The sequence below is a fragment of the Diadema antillarum genome, unplaced genomic scaffold (assembly GCF_040938485.1).
Source record: "Diadema antillarum isolate AM-2024a unplaced genomic scaffold, OU_Dant_1.0 seq00000523_RagTag, whole genome shotgun sequence".
Classification (NCBI taxonomy): Eukaryota; Metazoa; Echinodermata; class Echinoidea; order Diadematoida; family Diadematidae; genus Diadema; species Diadema antillarum.
This window is the reverse complement of record NW_027271475.1, coordinates 1,670,892-1,696,385: the sequence shown is the minus strand read 5'-3', so window position 1 is coordinate 1,696,385 and position 25,494 is coordinate 1,670,892. Positions and strand designations below refer to the sequence as shown.

At 40.3% G+C, this 25,494-nt stretch overlaps 1 protein-coding gene across 1 annotated transcript in view; it reads right to left on the bottom strand.

The window, feature by feature from the left end:
- Window positions 1-918: 918 nt before the first annotated feature.
- Window positions 919-25,494, bottom strand: part of LOC139734310 (nuclear receptor subfamily 2 group E member 1-like) — a 39,395-nt gene continuing 14,819 nt past the window's right edge. Inside the window, exons 2-7 of the mRNA XM_071645105.1 lie at window positions 19,225-19,461; window positions 6,393-6,649; window positions 4,952-5,095; window positions 2,917-3,013; window positions 2,012-2,161; window positions 919-1,166 (exon numbers count right to left, since the gene is read on the bottom strand). Of these exons, the coding sequence (XP_071501206.1) occupies window positions 919-1,166; window positions 2,012-2,161; window positions 2,917-3,013; window positions 4,952-5,095; window positions 6,393-6,649; window positions 19,225-19,461 (1,133 nt within the window). The remainder of the gene's footprint in view (window positions 1,167-2,011; window positions 2,162-2,916; window positions 3,014-4,951; window positions 5,096-6,392; window positions 6,650-19,224; window positions 19,462-25,494) is intronic.

The window sequence follows — 25,494 nt, the reverse complement described above, 5'->3', positions numbered from 1 at the left end:
AGTGTTGTCATGCTTGCTGAAGTGAGCCCTCTACCGTTCTAAATTTCTTACGACGATTTGCAAAAGAGGATTTTAAAAGGGGATTTCCTTTGAAGCTTAGATATTAAATATTATCAGTGGTCTCATCAGGAATGATGATTTGCAATGATGTCTCATTAGTTATGTGTTTTCTAGACGGTTTGCTTTAAATTGACGTGAAAACCAAATCTTAGCAACCTTATTTGAGGAATGCAGGTAAAAACATGATAGTGGCTCACAAAACATAGTACAATCAACTTATGTCCCATTACATTGGTTAATCAACAAGGCGCTTTAAATCAACCTGAAGGCTGAGCAGCGATTTCGCACTGAACAGTAACCTTCACTTACTCTCGGGAGTAGGCTATCTGAAGAAGTATATTAACTTTACAAAAGACGTGCCTCTTGGGCAGATACTGAAAGTTGATTCGAAGACAGTGATACCATTGTGAAATCTTATTTCACCTTACAAACTGTGGTGTTATCATAATCTGGGCACTTTTTATTCTGGGAAGGCACAAGATACATCTATAATGTACAGCTAAGCTGTCTGTGGCATCCGAAATATCATTACGGGAAAACTCGTTGATTTTGCAGCATGAATGGATCAAAAATAATGATGCAATATCATTCTGAGTGTCCTTCCAATGTGATATCGCATCCAAGAACGGTTGAACACATTCACCACCGATGAAGAAGTTTTCTCGATACGACGGTGGATTCAAATCGATAGCGCTCACCTCGACGTAAGTCAAGAAGGAGGTGACACCCGGAAGTGACATCACAAAATAAACAGTACAAACAGGACAAGCGTTGTCATGGTCACAGCAGGAGTCGAAATAATCAGATGGTGCCAAACTGAGATGAGACCCACGCCAATTTTGACCTCATCCGTCGCTTTCAAAAGTTCTCGTTCTTGTAGAGGTCTGTGAGGAGAGTGTGAAAGGGCGTCGATCCGACGGCCTTGCGGAAGAAAATCTGCTCCAAGGTGGTGGGTCTGACGGCGCGCACGCTGGGCAGCAGAAGCAGGAGCTTGCCGAAGCGGTAGGGCTGGGACGGGTGTCGCACGCTGATGTACTTGCTGAGCGCCAGCTGGGACTGGTCCTGTAGCGCCATTACCGACGAGGTTTCTTTAATGCCACTAATGTCTGGAGGAAAGACAACAAACACAAATTAATCATGTGATTAGATAAGGAGATATATGGCAAAAGTCCTCCTCCAGTCCTCAAAAATTCCTCTTAACTTTTTATTTTCTTTCAGTCACAAACGGGCCTAATGTTTTTATCATGAGACGGGAAGCGTCTTCGTTAAACAACAAGCAAACAAACAAACAAACAGATATATTTCAACCGGCGAAAGGACAGAAGACCGCTTTAGGACTTTTGACCATATCAGATGGTCCGTCTTTGTGATAAACTTGCATATTTGGCCTTTGGGAACATAACATAAGACGATGTAGCAATTTGATCATTCGCTGAATAAAACTTCTACACCGATTAACAGATTAACTTGAACATAAAGGAACATAACACACGAGAATGCAAGTATATGTGCACGGTATTTAATATTGAAAAAAATTGGGGTTATTCAAGCGCTTTCCAGTATCGAAACAGCAGTACCAATAGTTTTATACGCCTCGATCTCCATGATCACACTGAAGGCGATTGCAAACACTGTATTTTCAAATGCAGTTATCAACACACAACATAAAACCTATGCGGTAGCACTGGTGTTTATTGGTTTAATTGCTGCCGTTTTGATAAATGCGATTACTGAAAGTGGCAATTAGCTGCGAAGAGCGTAAAATGAAACTGCGCCGACTTTTAATCAATGATAGGAGCTATACGCATCACCGAAAGAACGGCAAACATTTCGAGCAGTGCAGCTATGGCAAATAGCCGCAATCATTGTAGATTACTGGAAATCACCGCAGTCACTGCATAATGTCTTATAGAAGCATCACTTAGACCCTTTGTTTCCGTCAGGAACCTACCTGTCTTGAATATGACGATACCCTTGAGACACGCGTACTCCGTGGCGTCCACGTTCAGCTGCTGAAACTTGCTGACGAGTTCCTGCAGAACGCGAAGCTCGCTGGAAATGGCCGCCAACTTCTCGGCCGGTGTGGTGTCGGGTTTCATACCTTGCGAGGGAAGGGAGAACATGCATGTATGCGTGAAAACATCGTTTTGTCATTCTAAAATATTAACTGGTGTAATATTGACAATATCAAATACACACTCTTTTAGAAAGCATGTGATTCCTAAACGGGTTGTAGGGGTTACTTTGACGATTTGCTTGAAACCATCTAAGGTAGATGTTAAGTCATGTTATGATTAGTGGAGTATTTATGACAAGATTTGTGGTTGGTCGAATTGGTACTACAATACATTCATTGATGTCTTTGTATTATATATTTCAAGGTCGTGTACTATTTAAAGTGTTTTTTTTTTCATTCAATGCAATGGAATTCCCCTAGCTTATGTTATTACTAACACATATTGTTAATTAGTATAAACTGCCCAGTCATTTGGGGGCAATTATTCATTTGTCGTGTATTATGAAGAGTTCGGTTGCAAGTTAAATCCATTTTTGTCACTTTGAGGTATTTATGATTAAGCCTGCTCAAAGCAATGAAAATATTGGACTTTCTCATCATAACTTCAAGAACAATCCTAGTTGTGCAACAGGTGAGGTAATATTGAAGATGTTTCATTTTGCGCTGTCTGGCTGTGATATTTTAAAAAGGCGCATAGCCCCTGTTGCGACTAATCTCTTCATTATATGACATGGTATAGTGCATTCAAGATCATGTACTATTTACGAAATGTACATCATATTTACACAATAGAAGTATACGAGAGTTAAGTGAATAGTTGATGTGCCGTGTATTCTCACCTGCTGACGTCATCAAGGCCTGGCCGTCCACAGACATCTGCCATTGAGAGGCGCCAAGGATAAACAGCTCCCTCCATCCTTCTTCTAGTAACGTCAGCTGAGTACAAGGAAAGACAAAATTCCACAGTCATTTTCATCGAATAATACAGGTTTTTCATATACCAACGCATGTTTCACTTTAAAGTGAAAACATAGTTCTCATATGTCTGCCACAGCAAAACTGTCGATTGTTGCCCTAAATGATAAAATGTACACAGTCATGTGAATAGAAAATGTGTGAAATTACACGGTATAAACCATAACATGATTTTAGTTGGGTATCGACTAAAAAGCAAATATTACCTTAAATGTTCGCCGGATGTGTACTACAATCTCAGACCATACACGACCGTGTTTGCTACGTATTCTAAGTTTTTATAGATAATCGATTATTTATGATCGACAAATCGGGCCAGATCAGTATAAACCGATCTTCCGCGCTTGAGTGAATCGCTTGCATCTCGATAGAAATTACAATAATTGCTAGAGCACGATCGATCATCACATAACGTTCTACCTACCTCTATACTACTGAATGGGGAGGGAGCTTCAGGAATGAAAGTCGTGTACTAAGTACTATCGAAATTATCTTACACCTCTGATTTTAAATACTCCAAAACAACTCAATTTCCTGGCAAAACGAGTTATCCAGACAAGTTTCCTGGTATGGACTCTTTCGTTGTATTTCAAGAAAATTTCAAGTGGTGGAAGATGAACTGTGAGCACTTCTGAGGATTTTTTTTTCGTGGAATAAAGTATCACCTCGTATCTTTTTTTTATAGCCGTTGTTGTTGTTTGATAGTCCGTTGAAGTCTGGTAGACTGCTAAATTCGTGATGAAACTACACACATCATAAAGATGCCACGTGTCAAGGCTGCATGACGAGTGTGAGTTGTTCTTGAATCAAAGTGCTTCTGATTGGGGAAATTGACAATAAAGGAGATCCTTCTACGGCTTATTCCTGTATTCATCAGCCAATTCCGTGTCTGAGGTAGCTCTTTGTCACTTCGGGATACAACGACGGATCTCAAGATTAATGTTACTTTCTGATCATCAAACATTGTGTCCTGTTCAATAAAAAGACCATTTTTTTTTTCATGGCAGCATAAAAGTTAATGTCCTTTCGAGACTGCCAATGTAGCACGCTGTTAAGATGGATAACATCACAAAAACTGACTTTGAAATTATTCTCTTTATACGCCAGATGTTAGCAGTAGATTGAATGTGGACTTTACTATCATCAACAACGGAGAGGTAATTATGAAGACGCTGATCTATTGTGCGTTAATAATACCTATAGCCTAAGTCGCCATCTTGCATTCTCTAAACCATTCCCCCAACACTGGTTTAGTTGTGAAGAGGACTTTTCCAATGGAATAGGAACACGGAACAATGTTTGGTGTTAAGTTTGAACACAATGCGCCAAACAGTAAAGGTAAATGTATAATGTACGAGAACTTAACCCATTCTGCAGATGTTGTAAAATGTATCCACTAGGTCAAAAATGATTGTCTGTGCATTCTCCTCATGCATTCACTTTTGAAGCAAATTATGCGTCAATTAGTGTTGATGATTCAGGGGGAGTCTGAAACCACGAGGTAACGCGTGTGTATAATAGGCTTTATCTACACGGTTCTACACCTCTGAAAACTTTGATCGATCCTGTTAGTTAATCTTAAAGGACAAGTTCACCTTCATGTGTACATGTGAATCAAGAAAATAATGTTCCCCTTATCACATGTCAGTGACAAATCCAGGGAATGTGTACTTTTCTTTTCCCCAAAGATGAAATTTTGTGAAATTCTCTCTATATTTTCCTTATATTGTTCTACACCTCGAACATACCGTACACTGTAGTAATCTTCTCATCCAACAGTGACTGCGCAGAAACTTTAGAAATTCCTGTGTTCTACTTATTGCTGCATTCACTCAATCCACATGTGTATGAAGGTGAACTTGTCCTTTAAGGTCGTCTGAAATCGCTTCACAGACTTACCTGATCCGAGTACGGGAGACTAACGAAGGCGGGAACGTTTTTCACCCACTTGATACTCATGAAGAGCAACCGAGCCGCCGTCTCGCAGACGGCCTCCACGGAGCCGTAGGATGGAGGTATCGGAGGGATGGGTTCGTGCGGGTACTGGCGGGAGGAGATGGCATCAAAAAGTTGGGTTTTGTTTTGTTTTTGTTTTGTTCTGTTTTGTTTTTTGCTTATGATGTAGTCCCTTATCTATTCTATGTTATGTTTTGTTGGAAAAAAAGAAGAACGACAATAAATGTATTGAATTGAATTGAATTGAATTGAATTGAAACAGAATGGATGAGATTAAAACTACATGTACTGCCCATGTTGCCTCTTCTATTGTCTTGTCTACTGACTTCACTGCGTTTCAAACACTACTTTCGGAATCTGAATTTAGGTAAAGGTGCCCAAAACGAGACCCTTTTGTTTCAAGCAGTGACGACGTTGTAATCGTGTAGCTGCATGTAATCCTATCGTTAATCTTACTTGGAATGATAAAAAAAAATGAATCTAAATTGACAGTGGAAACCTTTGTTTCACTGTGGGATTATTATTAGGGCATGGAATGGTTACATACAAATTTTACTTCATAGCATGCAGCTTTTCGGAATCCACATTCTCCGATATAGCTGTTGATGGATCTCTCTATACTTTCAGCAAGGCAAGATCATTGCAAAAAAGATGTCTGAACAGATGGATAAAGTTGCTTTCTGTAACGTCTTATCAGCATGAATCAAAATGGAATGAAATTCAACGAGATTGGATTGGATTTATTCTGTAACTTGTGAACAACAAGTCTCATAATACATAACTTATGGCACGTTTTCAAGGAGAATGAAACCCAGGCATGCATGTAGATTTAATAAATTAATTTCAGCAGTTTTGAACAATCCGTTCACCAATAATGAAATCTATAAGCGTGGTGCAGCCCTTGCAGCTGCATGAGAAGACTATACATTTTATATAGTTTGTGACGTCACGTGTGAAGAACGACATACAGAAAATATAACGAAAATTCTTCATTATATTCACTTTTCTAGTATAACACTGTATATAATGAAAGATTACTTGAACTCTTTCACAAAGGGGGAATAATATTACCTTCTGCATAATGTCAGCTAACAAGTCGAGGGAAAGTGTCTTTTGCATTTAAAAAAAATCTTTCGTTTAATTGTCTTAATATTTTTCTTTCTATCGTTCTTTATTTCTTATGTGACGTCACAAAGTCTCTTAGTCTTATCAGTTAGCAACGACTTTGAATGGCTTGTCTGGTTTTCCTTAAACTTTCAATGATGCGTTTATAATACTGTTACATACACTCAATCCACATGTTTGTATAAACTGTATTTGGGTTTCATTTTCCTTTAAGAACCATGTGATATTATTGTTATTATTATGGGAATTGCGCCCTCACCTTTGGCGTCGGGTAGCATGGCAAGGCTGGTGGGGGAAGAGGGAAGTAATCCCCCGAGTTGACGATGATGCTGGGGTAGGGCTCCATGCTGAGCAGAGGATGGAAGAGTGCGGGTCCGGAGAGGTAGCCACCGGGGAGGATCGGCGGTGGAAGGTCTCCGGCCGCCGCAGCGGCCGCCGCGGCCGCCGATTCCTTGAGGTACAGCGCCATCTGTTTTTTGATTGTCGAATTGCGCGGACCACGCTCGTGTTGTACGGCTGCAAAGTATAAGATGAAAAGAGGGGGCAATATTTTTATTACTGTAGCACCCTTCAATATGATAACAACCTTATAGGCAACAATTGTCAACTGTAATGAAATAGTTCTCAATCAAAACTACAAAGGCTTTCAACCACAAATGTAACGAGCACATCAACCATAAAATCAGACCATCACGTCATAAAATCCGACAATAAAATAGTAAGAATCGAAATCAACCCTAAATGTAATATCAATTAAACTATTCATGTAACACACATTGATATCAATTTCCCTAGTGGTGAAAGTTCACTGCTTCAAGGGTTAGTTTTCCGCCAGTTGATATGGGTGTTTTTATTGCAGTTATTACAATCTTCTTTGGTGATTTATCATTATAATTTTATTGTGTCATTACCCGTTGAGTCTATATCCCTTTCTCGTCCAAGATCAAGTCCGAGTCCCTGGATTAACGCACACAGTCACGCAAACACACATGCATGCATACACGTGCGCGCACAAACACAAACACACATTCACAATTTCTCTTTTTTTTCTGTCTCTAAACCAACCTCCCCATCAGACCCACTCAACGAAAACTACAGAATTTCACTGTTCATAGAATAATTTCATGTATAATAACCTATAAATGAATGTTTCTTCTGATTCAGTCTGAGGGCAAAATGAAAAATGGAGGGAACAGTAAGAGGGATTTTTCCCCTTACAACATATATCGTGTATATAGCCTTCAGGTTCAAAACCAAGCAAGTGCTATCCGCCATGCAAAGTTTGCATAGAGTTATCTCTATGAACTGTGGCGGAGTAAATCCAAATAGCAAAAATGAAGATGTCGTGGAAGATAAATCAAATCTAAGAGCAAAGCCTCGATAGGTGGTCTTGTCCTCTTCTGTAAAGTGTCGAGTCACCATTTTAAGTGTTCGAGTTCGAGATCGAGTTCGAGTCCGTGCCCTTGTCACAGTCTCCAGCGTTACTTTAAAATGTAATAATGATGGTGATGATGACGACGACGACGACGACGATGATGATAAAGATAATACCATCTTCACCCCCAAACCGATTAATCCAGACTGCGTGGCACTCTATTATGGCACAATTCGTGGGAACAATCCATATAGTGGTTACTCTCTAAAGTTTTTGATATGACAAAACCAAACAATTCCAATCTTTATAGTCTTCGTTCATGCTGCACTTAAAAATGTGTTTTTATCTTAACTGTTATTCATGTATGATACATCGTTTGGAACATGACAGTTATTCTTTAATGTAGTATATCCATTTTGAAAAAGTAGCCAGACTCCTAATTATGACACTTGCAGCCGTGGCGATTATTGATTCGATTTTGTCAGAATTTGTTGAGATGCACATCTAATCAATACTTTATGATATGACATGACATTACAAATTCAGAAATCCATTACTCATAATAGGCCTATATATATATGGCTGAAAATGTTATGACACGAAAAGTCCCTCACACTTGTCTAATCTTTATAGTCTTCGTTCATGCTGCACTTAAAAATGTGTTTTTATCTTAACTATTATTCATGTATGATACATCGTTTGGAACATGACAGTTATTCTTTAATGTAGTATATCCATTTTGAAAAAGTAGCCAGACTCCTAATTATGACACTTGCAGCCGTGGCGATTATTGATTCGATTTTGTCAGAATTTGTTGAGATGCACATCTAATCAATACTTTATGATATGACATGACATTACAAATTCAGAAATCCATTACTCATAATAGGCCTATGAATATAATATGGCTGAAAATGTTATGACACGAAAAGTCCCTCACACTTGTCTCATGACCTATTCATCTAAAAGTACGCATGGAGCAAAGACTATCACAGTCAGGGGCTCTAGGAAATCTTTAAAAAAAAACTTGAATAAAAACAACAGAACTAGTGGCACTGTAAAGCTTATAAACGTCTTGCATTAAACCTCTGCTTGACCAGAGGGCCACTTATGACTAATGAATCGGTTACCATTGTGGCCGAAGTTACGATGTCCTATTTTCAATCGTTACATTTATCTTTAAAAATTGATGTTACTGCACTTACGATTGGCAAGAATCACAACTATAAAATTTGCCGTTAAAAGTTATCGCAGTCGCGGTTGGTAATTCCAATAGAGGAATAGTTGTTATTGACATTTACGGGTGAGAAATTACCACATTTACGGTTGCTGCTACGATTATGATTGAAAATCATTTCATTTAAGGCAGTTGTTACAGCAGTGGTTTTCATTACATTTATGGGTGATCATCTACATGGCAGTAACAATGTTAAGCAGACAATGAGCACAGGAGCGTATTGTGTTCTTTTATATCTGGACGAACACGTGCTGCTACCATGCTGATGCCATATTGTAGCCCTTTTTTTTTTCTATTCTACTTTTCGCTTTTCTATTCCCTTGTTACAACCACAGTGTATGTATAGCCTTGATGAGTTACGCCATGTAGTTCAGAGAGTGTTTATTATAATTATCATTACTATAAGTTTTCTCGGTTACTTTCGTTCTTTTTCTTTTTAACATATTTTGATAATTGGAGCAACCATTTTCACTTGGCTCTTGGTCACTGAGCTGAAGCATTTATTTTTTTGTCAAATTTTGAACCGAGTCATTTAGACTCATTTTTTTCGTGGAAATCATTTGTTGATACGGGTCATTGAAAGATAAACCAGGAGCATACAATGGAAGCAATATTTCTTGTCAGCTCCGGTATATATTCGTCTTTCAAATTCGCGAAAAGGCAACTTTTTTTTTTTTTTTTTTTGGGGGGGGGGAGATAGATGCATTCGATACAAAAATATATTCTTTTTCCCCCCCAAAAAATGGTCGTTTGTACTGGGTAGCTCTTAGGTGGCAACATCATGCCGGGCTATGCAGAAGAAATCCCTGCTGAAAAGAAACCGGTGTCTAACAGTGTGTTCACAATGTGAACACAATATAGTTGACTTTATTAAAACGCTTGAATTTATATGTGAAGAGATTTTACACTGTGTTGACACTGTGTTTCATATTGTGTTTCACGCTGTGTTGACACTGTGTTTCACATTGTGTTTCACACTGTGAGTGTTTCACGCTGTGTTCTGTTCTAGCAGCAGGGATAGATGGGTGTCTGTAGGGACGTCGCCTTATTCCCGTCTTTCATAATTTTGCTTCTCAAGCTTGCGGCCAGCCTGGGTTTTGTCAAGAGGTGGTTTGTAAGGTCTCCTGTTTATGTTCCGATTGTGACTATGCATGTTAGTGTTGGGAAACATATAATCATAACATATAAAGGCATTATACCGCACATGCAACATATACAACTGTACATCTTCAAAGTACAGAAGAAATGCAAGGAGACATAAATGACAGAGAACATGTAGAGAGAATTACCCCTGCTAGAAAGAACACAGTGTCCCATGCACAGTGTGAAACACAATGTGTGCACAGTATGAAATCTCTTCACATTATTAGTTTCGGGCGCTTTAACATTGTGAACACATTGTGAATAATCAATTCACAGATCGAAACGAAACATTACTATATGAACACTCTGAAAAACCACACCACAACGTGAAATCATCTACACATTAATTGTTAAATTCGAGCGTTTTCGCATAGTCAACTAGATGTGGCCGCATTGTGAACACACTGTGTTCTTTCCAGCAAGGGACAATATTCTGAACACGAGGATGAAAACTAAGTTTGTTTATATGAGACCTTTGAATAGAGCTGTCTAAATGTCACTTGAACAATCGTACAATCTCGGCCATCTGCATCTACATTTATTTTCATTGGACTGTAAACAAGACAATAATTGCGATCATTTGAATCGCTTTCACGTCCGTCCACGTGCTGTGTTAATTGCAAATAAGGGAAGTTAATTATCTCCACGCCTGGACGTTCGCTGCCCTCTCTTTAAGCAACCTCTCAAAAGAAGATGCAAGGTGGTTAGCTAGATTTTTTTCTTATCTCCGTGATGCGATTACATGGGTTCTATATGGGTACCCTCTTCATTAAGAGTACCTACGAGTATCCTCTTTATCAAAAGTTCCTTGAGCTTTTGATGCAGGTTTATTATTCATTGTTACATTAGGATCGGGATCTTGACTGATTTCCGTTCCAACTTGTCTCAGTGAAACTTTTAGAAAGAGTTCGAGTAAGAAAGGAGAAGGGGAAGACTGGAAATGGAGGGAAGACAGGGAGGAAAAAGGGGGAGAGAGTACAGTTCTTTAAGGTAATCACATGGGATTAACGGATCAGTGTATCCTAATCCCATTATCTCCCTCTGACTTTGATCTTGCGGATGGTGCGGCCGAGTCCTAACGCAAAAATATTCAACTTCTTATACCCTCCCCCTTATTTGCTTACAGTAAAGCCAGCTTCCATCTTTTCATGCCTGATTAGCACATTAACGAGCTTCTTTTGATTCTATGTTCTTCATCTTTGGGTCAACCAGTCTCAGCTGGGAGTTTTAATGCCCCCAAACAAAAGTAATCCTTTTAAAACTACCCGTCTCTATCAGAAACTGGCGCCGAGATGCACTTGTGAATGACATTGTAAGTCCGCGTGCAATGTAAGTGGTTGAAGGTCCCCCTTTTTTGTACCATTATTCAATTTGATGAAGCGCCTACTGTGTCGTACTTTAAATTCTACATGTGACAATATGACGTGAAATAGTGATGTTCCCCCCACACTTCCGATGTCCATTCTTTTATTATTCTTTCTGGATAAGTGTACCCGTTTGGTAGTTTGGCAGATTGCTAACTTATCATGGCGTCCGATAACTTTGGACACACAGGTTTCCTCTTTCGACCATGGACTCGTTCATAGCACAAGGTCGAATGTTACACATTATTAATGTCGATTAGATGAGAATATGAAATCATACCACCTGTAGTTTTTGTTGTTTTTACCTCTCCCCTTGAAGTGAAGAGAAATTTGATAAATTGATTTGATAATTCTGCAACCAACCTGAACAAAATTATGTAACTAAAAATTCAATATGCTTCAGTGGATAAACCTTTTTTAAAGGCAAAATTTACCATTTGCACATGAAACAAAAACCCAGCATTCGTGCTTTAAAATAGTTCTGAAATGTGAGTTAGGGATGGTAACATCCACTGTGAAAATTTGAATCCATATAATCAATGTTAAATATTGTTAACTACACAAAATGTGAACAATAGCTATAATAAAAAAAAATTCAGACTAAACCGTCTACAGTCAGGTTTATTATTTACATTTTAGGCTTTATTGCGAAAATTTTGTATGGTAAGATTTTTTTTTGTGGTATACAGCAGACCAACACATAATTATTATGCATCAAATATGACATTTTGAACATTTTTCAAATCACTGCTCCCAAAGGTAAACATGGTAAACAGGGCTTTTAAATAATTTATAGCGTATGATCTACTAACGATGAAAAGCAATTATTATAATGCAAAGATAAAGAAACAAACACGTACAATGCATAGTTTGTGGGACTGCAACGGGGCTGGCACCTCGAGCCGCGCGAAATAAAAGCCAAGACTATACTCCCGGTATGATAGCTTGTACCGAGTTTCGATACGAACGTGAAGTGGTGTCGAACGAGGCAATCGATCTCCACTTGATAACGACTTGACGAGAGAGATCAACAATTCACAGTATCGATCGTAGTATCGATGCCTTATCAATCATGTGGTTACAGCGGCAACATATTCATCATTTTTTATAACATAACTCCAAACCACATTAATCACAAGGAAATTAGTTTCTTCCTCCGTGGCTGACAGAAATCTTTTTCATTCAAGGTCTATATTACATAAAATATCTACTTGTGTCTAGGCTGGTGTGATATATACAGTAAACATGACTGATGTATGAATGAGATAATTATCCAAAACACCAGGCCATAAGAATCATACGTACAAATTGGTTCTTAGCCGTTATTACCGAAGAGTCGATGTCAGTAAGTAAGACGTACCCTCAAAAATAAAATCCTGTAAGTTACATATGTGATGAGATTGTGGTATGGTGGTCGTAGAGGGAGAAGACTCATTCTATTTCAATTATAATATAGCCAACATTTCACTGTTGTCACTTCGCGATGTAGCATCATTCATCTCAGTGTAAGACTCACGATTGAATTAGTGTGTGGGACCAAGAAGTATGACGAACCATATTATATCATTGAGAAAAATGTAAATCTATTTTCATCAGAGCTCACTACAATCGTGTCGTCTGCTGTTACGCCAACGGTGTTAGGAATTGATTTCGTCAACGTCTTCGTCTCAGGACCCCTTGCAAGCTAATGAAAGCATGTCATAATAATGTAACGTGCATTGTGCAAGAGCGTGATATCTCTGGTAGAGCTATGCTGAATATGTATTACACACAAAAAGCATCTCCCGATTTGAATAAAATATAATCAGAATATGTCGCCTAAGTAAAAATAAAGTAAAATTTAAAAAAATGTATGAGCTCATGTGAGCTGTTTAGAATATCAAGCAATTTCAAGTACAGGAGGCTGCAACGGAGTGCATACGGACTGAAATTCGCCGAACACAGAAGTGGAATTTCCAAATCGCCTTCCCAATGCCTGCACAATCAGCAGGACAATTTATTTCCGTAGGACGCATATTCCGCAGACACTTGGCGCCACTCGAGCTACAGTTACCTGCGTGGACGCCACAATGCAGACGATGCGGCAGGTAAAAAAAAATCCCACATATACACGTATACATGTCTGGTCTGCAGTCGGCTTCTTGTGTCCCTGCGTTTGTTTTGGCTTTTCTTTATTCAACCGAGGACCACGTCAGTTACTCTATAAACATTTCGACGGCAAGGAACGGCTCTGTGAATAAACTCCATGTCAGTCCCTGACATCTCAATTCTACTTTTTATTATCATCATTATTGAAAGCGCCCCTTATCGCCCTTTTCTTCCACCTTCGTTTTCTTCCTCCGCTAAATAGTTTGAAGAGGTGAGCTGGTTTTAGCGGTGGCTCTTCTTTTGTCACCGGCACGTCGGCTATTTGCGCAGCTGGGAGAGAAGAGGCGCTCTGCAACGATTAAAACATGTCCCGCGGTCCGTGCAGCGCTCTCGCTCTCTCCCTCCTTCTCTCCCCCCCCCCCCCCCCCCGACAACAAATACTAGCAGAGGGAGAGAGAGATGGAGAAATTACAGTGGTAAGAGGTTGAAGATGGTTCTCTAAAAGTCAAACAGACGAAAATGATATCAAACAGTGCTGGTTGTGACTAAATGTCTGTCCACAATCGCCCTTTTTGCAGCAACTGCATGCGACTTGCATTTGCGAGGAGCTGCAGAATCCAGACGACTTTTGGAAGATACCATAGCATCATCATACATAACTGGTGCACGTCACCATGTCACGTAAAGTCGCTTACTTGATCGATTATCAATGTCTAAACATTCCGTTCGGCAAATATGAAAAACCAAAACAAATAGCAAAAGATGGGTTATGTCATCTGCAGAGGGGAAAAAATAGCCCAAATAAATCAAATGAACGTGCAAAATCACAGTATATGGACAAGATAAGGTAAATGGTAAGTATGAAAAGTATTGAATAGGCGATGCAATTTCTGGGACTTGAGTAAAACGCACCCCCACCCCCACCCCCACCCCCCCCCCCCTCAAAGCGGGGGGAAAATCAAAACAATACAATGGAAGAGTTTAGACGCTCATTGCTCCAGAGCTGGTTTTCATTTGAATTCCGCCAAGTTACGTCCGCGTCCTTTCCCCGTACAATGACTTCACACCACAGAACAGTAAAACTTCTACATTGGATTGAATTCGTCATCCCTCTCCTCCCCCCCCCCCCCATTTCTCTCTTGAGCTATTGACTAAAATGTCTGACATACTTCAAGGAAGCCATCTTCCTCATCCAACGTTTTTTGTTGCTCCTTGACGCGTTCCCACTCTTCCAATTATGCACCACTCTTCAAGGAGCTTCCAAGCTGATTAACTCGGCCCTGACAAGTACCTGGACAACTCGGCACGGAAGCCCTACTTCTCAGCGTCCGATCCGCCCCCTTCGGCCTTTCCCCACTCCGTGTGCTCAAGAAATTTGCACGTATTTACCTTTCCGCTCTTCACCCCCTACTTATCCAGGTTGACTTCGAACTCAAGTGGGTGAAACTTCTTCACACCGCTTACCGTTCCCATCGCTCCGTTCCACACCTATCACAGGGGGGTAACCAGAACCACTAAACTCAGACTAAGGGGTGGGGGGGGGGGGGGTAGTCTTAAACTTGTCGCATCCAACTCTTACGATTGATCTACAGGTGAGAAAATATAAATCGAATATGTCAACTTCCGAGCAAATAATGATTTTCTGAAAGTCGAAAACGCGCTAGCTTCCTTAGATTCGAACCTAATTCCCCCCTTATCATCATGCACCAGATCATGTGTGTGTGTGTTTTTGATTTTTTGTTAACTTTGTGCCTGTCCTTTATTTCTCATGCCTGCATAATGGATGATGGTTAAAATCAGAGAAGCATTGAGCATCGGTGTAGGCCTACTGTGTTATTACTTTTAATCTGTCGAGAAAAGTGTCTTATAAGACGATGTTTTATGCAAAATTATTCATCTAGGATTCATTATTCTCTTGGACCTATAGAGGGTAAGAGGGTGAAATTCGGCACGTTTTAATTATCGGACTTAAAACGATGCCATCTTTCCGTACAATAAAAAAATGTACATAAGATCTCTCTTGCGTGCCATGTATTTAACGGTTCAACGTCCCTTAAACTTGAGTGCATCAAAGTTTTGTTGCTGAATTCGACTGTCAAACAAAGATACACGAAGGGAAGAGGAGGGTGCGGTAACACCCCGCGACACCCCAAGAGTGCCTCGCAAGTCCATCTTTCCTGTCCTTCGGTATTTTTTTTTTCTCTTCGTGACGCCCTGTGCAAACACGAGAACCGTGCTAGCACCCTCTCCAACACGATTAGCAGTGGTATTACCACTCACTCAGCTTTAACGATACTCTACTAACCAGTTGCTAGTAAATACTTGAGAATTTTGTGGAGCCCTTTCTTATTCTCCTTCTCCCCCGGTGACAAGTCATCGGGTATGTTTGCTCATTGGTTAGAGATACGGGGAACTGTCTGCCAATCATAGTATCTCCTGAACTCTTTCTCGGGGTGTGCTCGACGATTCAACCATAGAAAAAATATCGATTTCGCTCTGCCTTCTGTTTCTTTTTCGTTTTTTTTTAAGTCTATTTCGTCACCCATCAAATCGGGAGGGGAGCTGTGGTCAAACTTTCGTATTGGTGGGTTTGTGGTATACGTGACAGTTAATAACTTCAAAGTCGCAGGAGTTGAAATGGCAGCAAAACATATTCAGGGATGGGGGGGGGGAGGGGAGGGGTAGTTGTTGCCGCCCCCCCCCCCCCCAGTTACTATCAGATCTATGAGCTCACTACGGCTTTCTGTCTTCGTGCAGTGGTATCATCGCAGACAAGTGCCATCGAAAATATTGTGAAAGCAATATGACACGCCATACCTAAGTCTGCATATCATTAATTTCTTAATGCACTACATGCACGCGCTTTTGTTCATCACATAAACCTATTTGTTGCAATATCTCGTTCTACTGTTCTACTATTCAATGATAATTTGTCGCCATGTCGTCACTCATCCTGAATTAGGAGATGAAAAGTAGTCCAACAACATATGAACAAGATCGGCAATAAATCAACCCTGCCATTTTCTTAACGCACTTTATGACTGTGCGTCCTTCTTCCAATGGCCTTAGATATGCTTCTTTTAGCGTTGTCTCTCGCGGCCGCTGATTGGTCAACTTCATCCCTACATGCATATATCGTTCTTCCCATGTCCTTAAATCTCTTTGTCTTCACGTTATCTCTCGCGGCCGCTGATTGGTCAAATGTCTCTTTTTCAAACATGGGACAGGATCTTCATTGTGGTCGAAAGTCTCCCTTTAAATCCAGAAGAAAACGATGGAGAATAAGAAGAGGAAGAAGAAGACGTGAGCAAACTATTGTGGAGCACCACCCCCAGGTGTGCTGCTACTTCTTTGAGTCTTGCTGGTTTTTTCCCCCTTCGGGCTGGCCCGGCTCTATCATTCTGCCTTTTAGCCGCTAAGTGTGTTTATCTTCAAGCTTTTCACTCAATTGAGAATCTGCCTTTTCTTTCTTCCTTCCCTCCTGTCACGTCATTTTTGCTCTCCCCGCTCATTCAACCCCCCCCCCCCCTCTCTCTCTCTCTCTTTGTCAACGAAGTGATGTTTCATTGTGCATTGTTCGTGATGTCGTCTCAAGCCCAGAGATAGACGGAAGACGATTCTTCCGAATCGCCCGGACTGGGGAGAGAGAAAGAAACAGAGGGGGGGGGGGGGGCGAAAATAAGAAGGGATGCGTTCAGACGACCTACATGTTCCCGTCGGACCTGGCCACATGTCAAACAACAAACCTATCTGCCTATAGACAGACGAAACATCTTATCTGATTCCGCTTTAAACAAGTGTTCAGAAGACGGTCTCATCTTAATTGCCGGACTAGTTTTCTTGCCGCCGAAAACTGACCATCGTGAGAGGAGAAACTTGCCATGAAGAGGAGCTAATCGTTGTCACCTCTGCATGGTGCTATATTAGGACACCTCCGGCTGAACACGACCATTGATCGTCACTTAGAAACGGGTGGAGGGGGCGGGGGGCGGGAAGAGGAACAAACGTGTGAGTTTGCTGTCTAGGTATACCTGTCGTGTTTAGATTTCACGTATTTAACATTTCTCCGCTAATCGCGAAGGCTTCTAAGGTGAGGTTGACACCTTCGTCCCCCTTCATCCCGGAACAATTATCCAATTGTGATTCGGCGTGTTTGTTCGCTGGGTAATTGAAATCCGGCGACTTTTAATTCGTTGATACGCGTCAAAGTAATGCGCCAAACTGGCACGTAGGGCTCAAAGATTTTTTTTCTTTCTTTCCAATGCAGCATTTCAGAAGCCCCGAATGATTTGTCTATTAAATGGAATCAATCAACGTCGATCGGCATAATAATGTGCGCTGTCAAACGAACAACTGTAAAACTCTGGTCTTTTACCTAATAGTATCATCTGCCTATCACACCTCCCCTGCCCCCCCCCCCCCCCCCCCCCCCCCCCCCCCCCCCACTCACCCTCTCAGCCCATCCACTGAAATGACACTGTCAAGGGACATGCATGCTCAACCTCCATAGTGGTTCTATAACATTAGTTTGTGCTGGACAGTATTAGTTGATACGCGCTATGCCTTCGGTATTGATCTACCTCTTGATTATTTTGTTTTTGTTTTATCAGAAAGACCATCTATTACTATATCGACTCGACACCTACAGTTACACACAATGCAGAAAGCAATCTTCTGCAATTGACATGGTTCACCATAAGTCTTGAACATTGCCTCTCGGAAAGAAAAAAAAAGAAGAAGGCTCGTTCGCTCGTTTTCAAACAATACTTTTCAACAAAATCTGTGCCACTGTCATAAAGTAGTAAACTTAACGGAATGTATTATTGCAATATGACTGCTGTGAAAAGAAATCGTCACGAATATCGGCGTTAGGTCTCTCTACAAGCATGACAAGCATGTAAATACTACGACGTTTTACGTTTCGCATCACCAAAAAGGCCAGCTTAATTGATTACTCTCAACTCTTTACCTTTACCGATCACAATGTATGCCGTCATCATCTTCGTCGCCGATATCATCATTTCCATCATCATCATAATCATCATCGTCATCATCGTCATCATCATCATCATCATTACGTGTATTTTCATCAGCAGCAGCAGCAGCAATAGCGGCAGGTGCAAACTACATTAATCATTATTTCATTGGAAAATGAATGACCGGATAAGTTAAGAAAGAGAAAGTCTGTATAGTAACTATGACAGAAGAAAGGAATTAAAAGAATGAAACTATTATCACCATCATCATCATCATTATCAATATCATCATCTTCGTCGTCGTCGTCGTCGTCGTCGTTGTCATCTCCACTGCCTTATCATTAATCTCTCGGTTATCTAAGTTCCTTACTTTTGATATCTCGGCTGTGACTGTGTTTCTCTGCATATTCATCGTCCTTTCTTCCTCTGGATATTGTTTGGTTTTTATTTCTGATCTTTATCGTCTCCATCACAATTTTGCTCATTTTCGTCATCACCAGAACATTTTGTTATTATTCTCATTATCATCATCATCAGCACCATCAGCATCATCATCATCATCATCATCTTCTTCTTCTTCTTCTTCTTCTTCTTCTTCTTCTTCTTCTTCTTCTTCATCGTCATCGTCATCGTCATCATCATCATCATCATCATCATCATCATCATCATCAATGCTTTCCACATTATCATCATCCCTTTGTCTTTCAATGTTCTTTTTTTTTCATCATTCTGGTAATCTACTCTTTTTTCTCCTTCTTCTGTCACGATCAGGCTTCTTCGGTATCGTAATCATGCGAGTGATGTGCTGTTATCACCCCTTGGTGTTTGTGTGACAGTCCTCTGGGTCTTGTCGAACATTCATTGTCCTATTTATACGTACAGCTAAAGCCGCGGTGTTCTGGACTCACCATCTTTGTTCATGTCAACCTGTAGACACTTCTTCAGTCGACACGCCCTGCACTGGTTCCGGTGCGTCTTGTCCACGGGGCAGGGCCCGCCCCCGCTTCTGTTCTTGCACACGTAGGTCCGGTTCCGGCGGATGCTGCGCTTGAAGAAGCCGCTGCAGCCGTCGCAGGCGTACACCCCGTAGTGCTTGCCGGAGCTCCTGTCGCCGCACACTTTGCACGGGATGTCGAGAATGCGACCTGCCGGAGGAGATGGAGGGAAGGGGAGAATTGGGGAAGAAGGAGAGAGAAGAAGTGATGGGAGGGAGTAGATGGAATGAGAAGATAGATTACCTGTTGGAGATTAACACCACTCAATGCCGCATCATACTTTCATATGTTTTACTATATGTATTTTAATTTTCAGTGTTCATGTGTATTGGACCCCATGGAAATACAGATTCATTCTAATAATGAATCTGAAATAGGCCATCCATCCATTTTGTAATCTTTGATTTTCTATGTATGATTTAAGTTTTCTGTGTACTTTTTTTATGTGAAATGGAAAATAGATAAAAAATAAACAAACAAACGTGAATGAAATGCAAATAGACACAAAACAATTTTAAACTTTCAAAAGAATAAAAGAGAATTAAAATGAAAAAGTTGTGGGATAGACATTGTTTATATACTTACCCGTTTGGGTAAATAAAATCCAAAGACTTATCTGAAATTGTTGTTTTCTATGTGAGAAAAAGTCCCCGCGTTTCTGTTCCATCGATATCAACACAATCATAAAAAGAGGACATGCTAATGGTACTTGTACCAGTGATCAAGTAACTACGGCTATCTTCGTAAGATGGGAACTAAATATTAAGTGTAATGAAATGTATGCAGGTGATCATTATCAAGACTTTTGGCTAATGAACTCAAATATAAATAGAAATCCAGATAAAGAATCTATGTAAATTTGGGTAGATTAGAAAAAAAAAACACATTTTGATTTGGATTCACATACAACCTTATTGCATATGTTTACATTATCGAAGAAGCCACAATAATTAAGTGATGAATAAACATACGCATTTACACTAAAGTCGACTGCATTTTGAATATGCATACTCCTGTATTAAGACTGATGTATATACGAGTTTCTTGCGAATTTATTTTATTGCAGTATTCGCACATGTATTGCCATAATCATTCGCGTCAAGGAACAATATGTATATAATCTTATAGCACTTCGATTTGGATTATTTTCGCTACAGGGAAGATTAATCTATAACATGTCTAAGTTTAATTTTAAAAAAAAATGGGATACCCGTCAAGAAGTGTAGAAACAGAACGTCAATGCGAATACACCACAAATCACTACCTAGAAAGAGAGAAAAGAAAGAAAGAAAGAGAGAGACAGAGACAGAGAAAGAAAGAAAGAAAGAAAGAAAGAAAGAAAGGAAGGAAGGAAGGAAGGAAGGAAAGAATGGTGTGGATCTTAGCAAAACGTAACAAATTCATGAGAACGAAGAGTATCTCTGATATTGTCTGTTGTTCTCTTGTGCAACGGACAATCATAACCATTACTAAACAACACCGTGGCGTTGCCTTTACGCTCCCACCTTCACGGCTATTGTATATCCCATTTACAAAGACCAGGTGACAAGTTTGACACCTTTCCCTCTCAGTTCTCTTTAATCCGGGGTATATTAACTAGCCTCTTTCCAATCTCTTGCAGTTGTTCGAAATTCTGTGCCGTATCATAAGATATCAATAGAAATTATTTTGAAGTCCGAAACAGATTTTCACTTTTCATTCAATGTATTGCTTCGTCAGTCTCAGTCATAGATTTTGGAAAAAGTCTGCCCAATTTAGTGGTCTTCTCGAATTGTATTAAGATTTTTTTTATGAACTAAGGCTAGCAATTACGGCTCGTCATTGATTCCACGCACTTGCGCGCATCACAAAAGCATCGGAGTAATACGTCATCGACGCTGAACTACCTGCAAGTACAGGTAAGCACTGGACAGTCCCATTCTCTTCGGGTGCCGTCTTTTTTTTTTTGTCACCCTCTGACACAGATCGATACCGCGCAAAACTGAATCGTTTGTATTGCGAGATCGATTGTGACGCCTGCCAGTGGTTGTTCAATCGATGACTATTATCACCAAGCTAAAAGTCGATCGATCAGTCCCAAAGTCAACAGGACGGGGTGGGAAGAGACCATTAATGAAGAAGAAAAAAAAAAGAGGGGGAGAGGTATACGTTCAACTACACTGTCTCATCTTCATCCTCGACGTCTGTATTTGAATGGGACCAACAGATGGTCCCTAAACTGGGTTATGTGGACCGCCACCAAAGTGATAATTCCAATCGATTTTAAGATTTAAAGACCATCCCATAACAAGGCAGGACACCCAGCGACCACACGTTCGCATTTCAATAAGATCCACAGGAGTCATTTGGTCGAGTACCGGATATTGCAAAGACGTGGTGGTGATGCTGAATACAAGGGAGTGGCATGATCAACAGTAACAAGATGTACTGCAAGAGACAGCGAAATACACCATTATGTTTACATAGATTATACTAGATAGATAGATAGACAGATAGATAGATAGATAGATAGATAGATAGATAGATAGATAGATAGATAAATAGATAGATAGATAGATAGATAGGTAGGTAGATAGATAGATAGATAGATAGATAGATAGATAGTTAGGTAGATAGGTAGATATATAGATAAATAGACAGATAGATAGATAGATAGATGGCTATAGACAGATAGATAGGTAGATAGATAGATAGATAGATGGCTATAGACAGATAGATAGGTAGATAGATAAATAGATAGATAGATAGATAGATAGATAGATAGATAGATAGATAGATAGATGGCTGTAGACAGAGAGATAGAAAGATAAATGACATTATACAGAGAGAGATAGAGAGAGAAAAGAATCAAAAGAAGGACACAAATATAAGAGGAGATGATAAAGGCACGGACAGTGATAAAAGAAGATATAGAGAGCTAACGATTTCAAAGTAATGGATCCGCGACTGGGCTGATGCGTTTCTAATCCGGGCAATTCACTCATGCCTGTCAGCAGGTTGCTCTCTCATCTTTCTGACACGATGAAACTGCGTATCTAGTAAATATATTCAGCTTTTTTGTCCTTCTTATACTTAAACTCTCAAATTTATTTATTTTTTTTATATCTGAAGAAACACATCTCATCGAATTAATGAAGAACTTGATATAAATACACTCGCTTTTCAGCTGAAGAAGAACCCGCAGGGAAGATGGACTAAGCGTTGACTATCTGGATGTAGTCTGATGGTTTATCGTGACCTTACCAGCCAAAGTGCATGGATGTTGCGTTTGATGAATGGCCAAGGGTAAAGATTGTGCCGACTCTTGGGATGAAAAGTGCTAGTTCCCCAGCCCGCACGTGCCATTTTGTGATGGCAGTCCCACTGTGATAATATTAGTCAATTTGGCGAGTTCCTTAATGCATATTTTATCAATCGATTGCGCCACATTCATTCTCATGCGCGATGATTTCGAGCATGTTGTCATGTTGAAAAAACAGTGCCTGTTGACTATGTTAATACTCCGACACCCGTACTTTTCTCGGATCAACTAATGACAAACTCATGGAAGTTGTTCAGTTTTTGATGTTTGAAAAAAGAAAACAGCACGAAATCGACAGATGATAACTTTATTAACTCAGGCACGGTGGAGTAGATGAGGACATATAATTGATCAAGAAATATAAAAGACAACATAGATAGACAGACAGTCACACACACGCACACAGAAATACCAAATGTTACATTATCACATCACACTGTACGTGCTTTAAGTTGAAAGCACTGAGACACGACGCATTTGTTTCACCGTTAAAGTATTTCATTTATGTACAAAGTAGACGTAAACTCAACTTGAGAAACGACGCATTTGTTTCACTGTTAGTGCATTTCATTTAGGTAGAATATTTACAAAGTAGAAGTAAACTCAATCCCAGTCACCAAGGAGTCAATGTTTGGAGGTCCTTTATTCAACTCAGCACTGTTTAAATAAAAATCTACATCAACAAATAGAGCAATTTGCAGGAATACAGCGACACGCGCAATCATTATTGGAAACACATGTTTGAATAATTTAAAGCAACTAGGGGAAAAAAAAGGAAAATGTATCCTACGCATTGTCATATGCCCTGTGACATACGCAAAAGATATGTCTACCGTGGGGCCGGGAGCGAAGAAACAAGGGAGAAAAGAACGAGGATTTAGAGTGACAGAGAAAGAAAAGAAAAGAAAAGAAAGAAACAAACTATAGCTGCCGGATAAAGCAAACACAGGAAAAATACACCGCAGAGAAATAGATCGTCAAAGCCAGATTACATGAAGAGTCATGCCAGTGACATGCCAATTTTGCTTTCTACCAACGAGGGAAGAAAGGAAGAAAGGTCGACTTCACACCACCCCGGAACAAAAACTTTTGACAAGTGGACAGAAGAGAGATGAGCAAGCCATGGATAAAGGCCTCTTCCTAATGACACATATCGCTGTTGTCGCCGTGTAGCTTTGCGTGCAATAATGACACTCGCTTGTCATTAGGAGAGTTTGATTGACACCGCCCAGGACCACTTGACGGATGCAGGGGTGCTGCGGTAAGACGCTTGCCCCCTTCCTGCGCGACACGGGGGGTTAAACCCCCAAATCCCGCTGGTCCCATACTTCACTTGCTGCAAGGCTGTGTGGTATATAGCAGGCACAGAATGACAGCGACGATGCATCCTCATTTAGAGGAGGGGCTTTTTTTTCTATTCTGGATGGCCTTTATTCTTCAGAGAGCGCTGAGGAATACATGAAAAAAAGGGACAGTTTTGCACCAACCCCTTTACACACACTCACACACTCACTCCATGATACTCGACCTTAGTGAAGTTTATTGAGAAAGAAAGACGTGAACAGACAGGGGATGCAAGAGAGAGGAAGAGTAAGTGAGTGACTTAATGAACAAAGTCACTCATCCTTGTTTGTTTTTTAAACCTTCCAAAAATAGGCACGCCAGAGGGTAAAGCAAGCTTTCAAAGTCTAGTATGGTCTTCAAGTTGTTCAAGGAAAGATCGCTTTTGTTTTTCTGTGCAAACTGCATCTAAGTTTCCTCCCCGATTCTATCTGTAGATGTCATTCCTTGTTAGAATTTAGTATTAGAAAAGAAAATGTCAAGTATTTTGTGAAACTGAACGTTGGTTGGTCAGTGTCCAGATGCCGGTGTAATTCCTGCTGAATTCTTGAAATGGCAGTGACGACGGCCACTCCGTCTCTGGGCAAAACGATGATATTTACTAGAATTTAATAGCATGAATGGATTGAGGTGACGATCTTGTCCTGGTGTCGTGTAACATTGTATTAGGGATCGCGAATCCACTGATTCATGTACTCTCCCGTCCCTCTTTGAAAATGGTTTCCTGCAGTTTACCAACTCATTGTGTGTGTGTGTGTGTGTGTGTGTGTGTGTGTGTGTGTGTGTGTGTGTAAGGGGGGATTTAGAAAACAAATGGAAAAGCGGAGGCCTTCAACGTAGCTAATAGACAAATGTAATAAGATAGTCACATTGATCGTATAGATGTGCACATTATTTTGTGGTTAACCATTACAACGATGTCGGGGCAATAATGACATCTACCTTACGATAATCAGCGACATAAAAGTTACTCCTGAAGCAGCGAACAACTGTGCATGATGCTTGACCCCACGACACCCTTAGCTACTGAACAGATACTGCTAGGCAGATGGACAGATCTTATGTATTTTTAAAAGCGTAATGATGTTCAATGTTTGTAACACAATCTACTTGAGAGAGAACGCAACAACGACCCCTTTCACACAGTGCATTTTGTTCACTAGTCACTCGTCGGAAGCACACTTTGAATGCGATTAATGTTGGTCAACTATCAGGTCAGTGTCAGGAATGTCGCGCGTAATCCAATGAGGCAAGTTCGTCCAGCTCAGAGCTTCTAAGTTCGCCATCGGACGCCATTTCCGGATGTAAGTCGAGTCAGTGTAGGATAAGTGTAGAGTCAGTCCGATGTGTGTCAGATTGTGTTGTGCGACTATCGGGCATGTCTAGCCGACGCCCTTTATATGACAGTCTGCTCAGCGTCCAATGATTAACAGTCATTTGACTGATGATCAGAGTCCAGATTCTAGAATTCTTCTGACATTAGTATCACCCTTGATGAGCCTTGGTGGGAGAGTCTCTTGAGCTTGTCTACTCAGATTTGA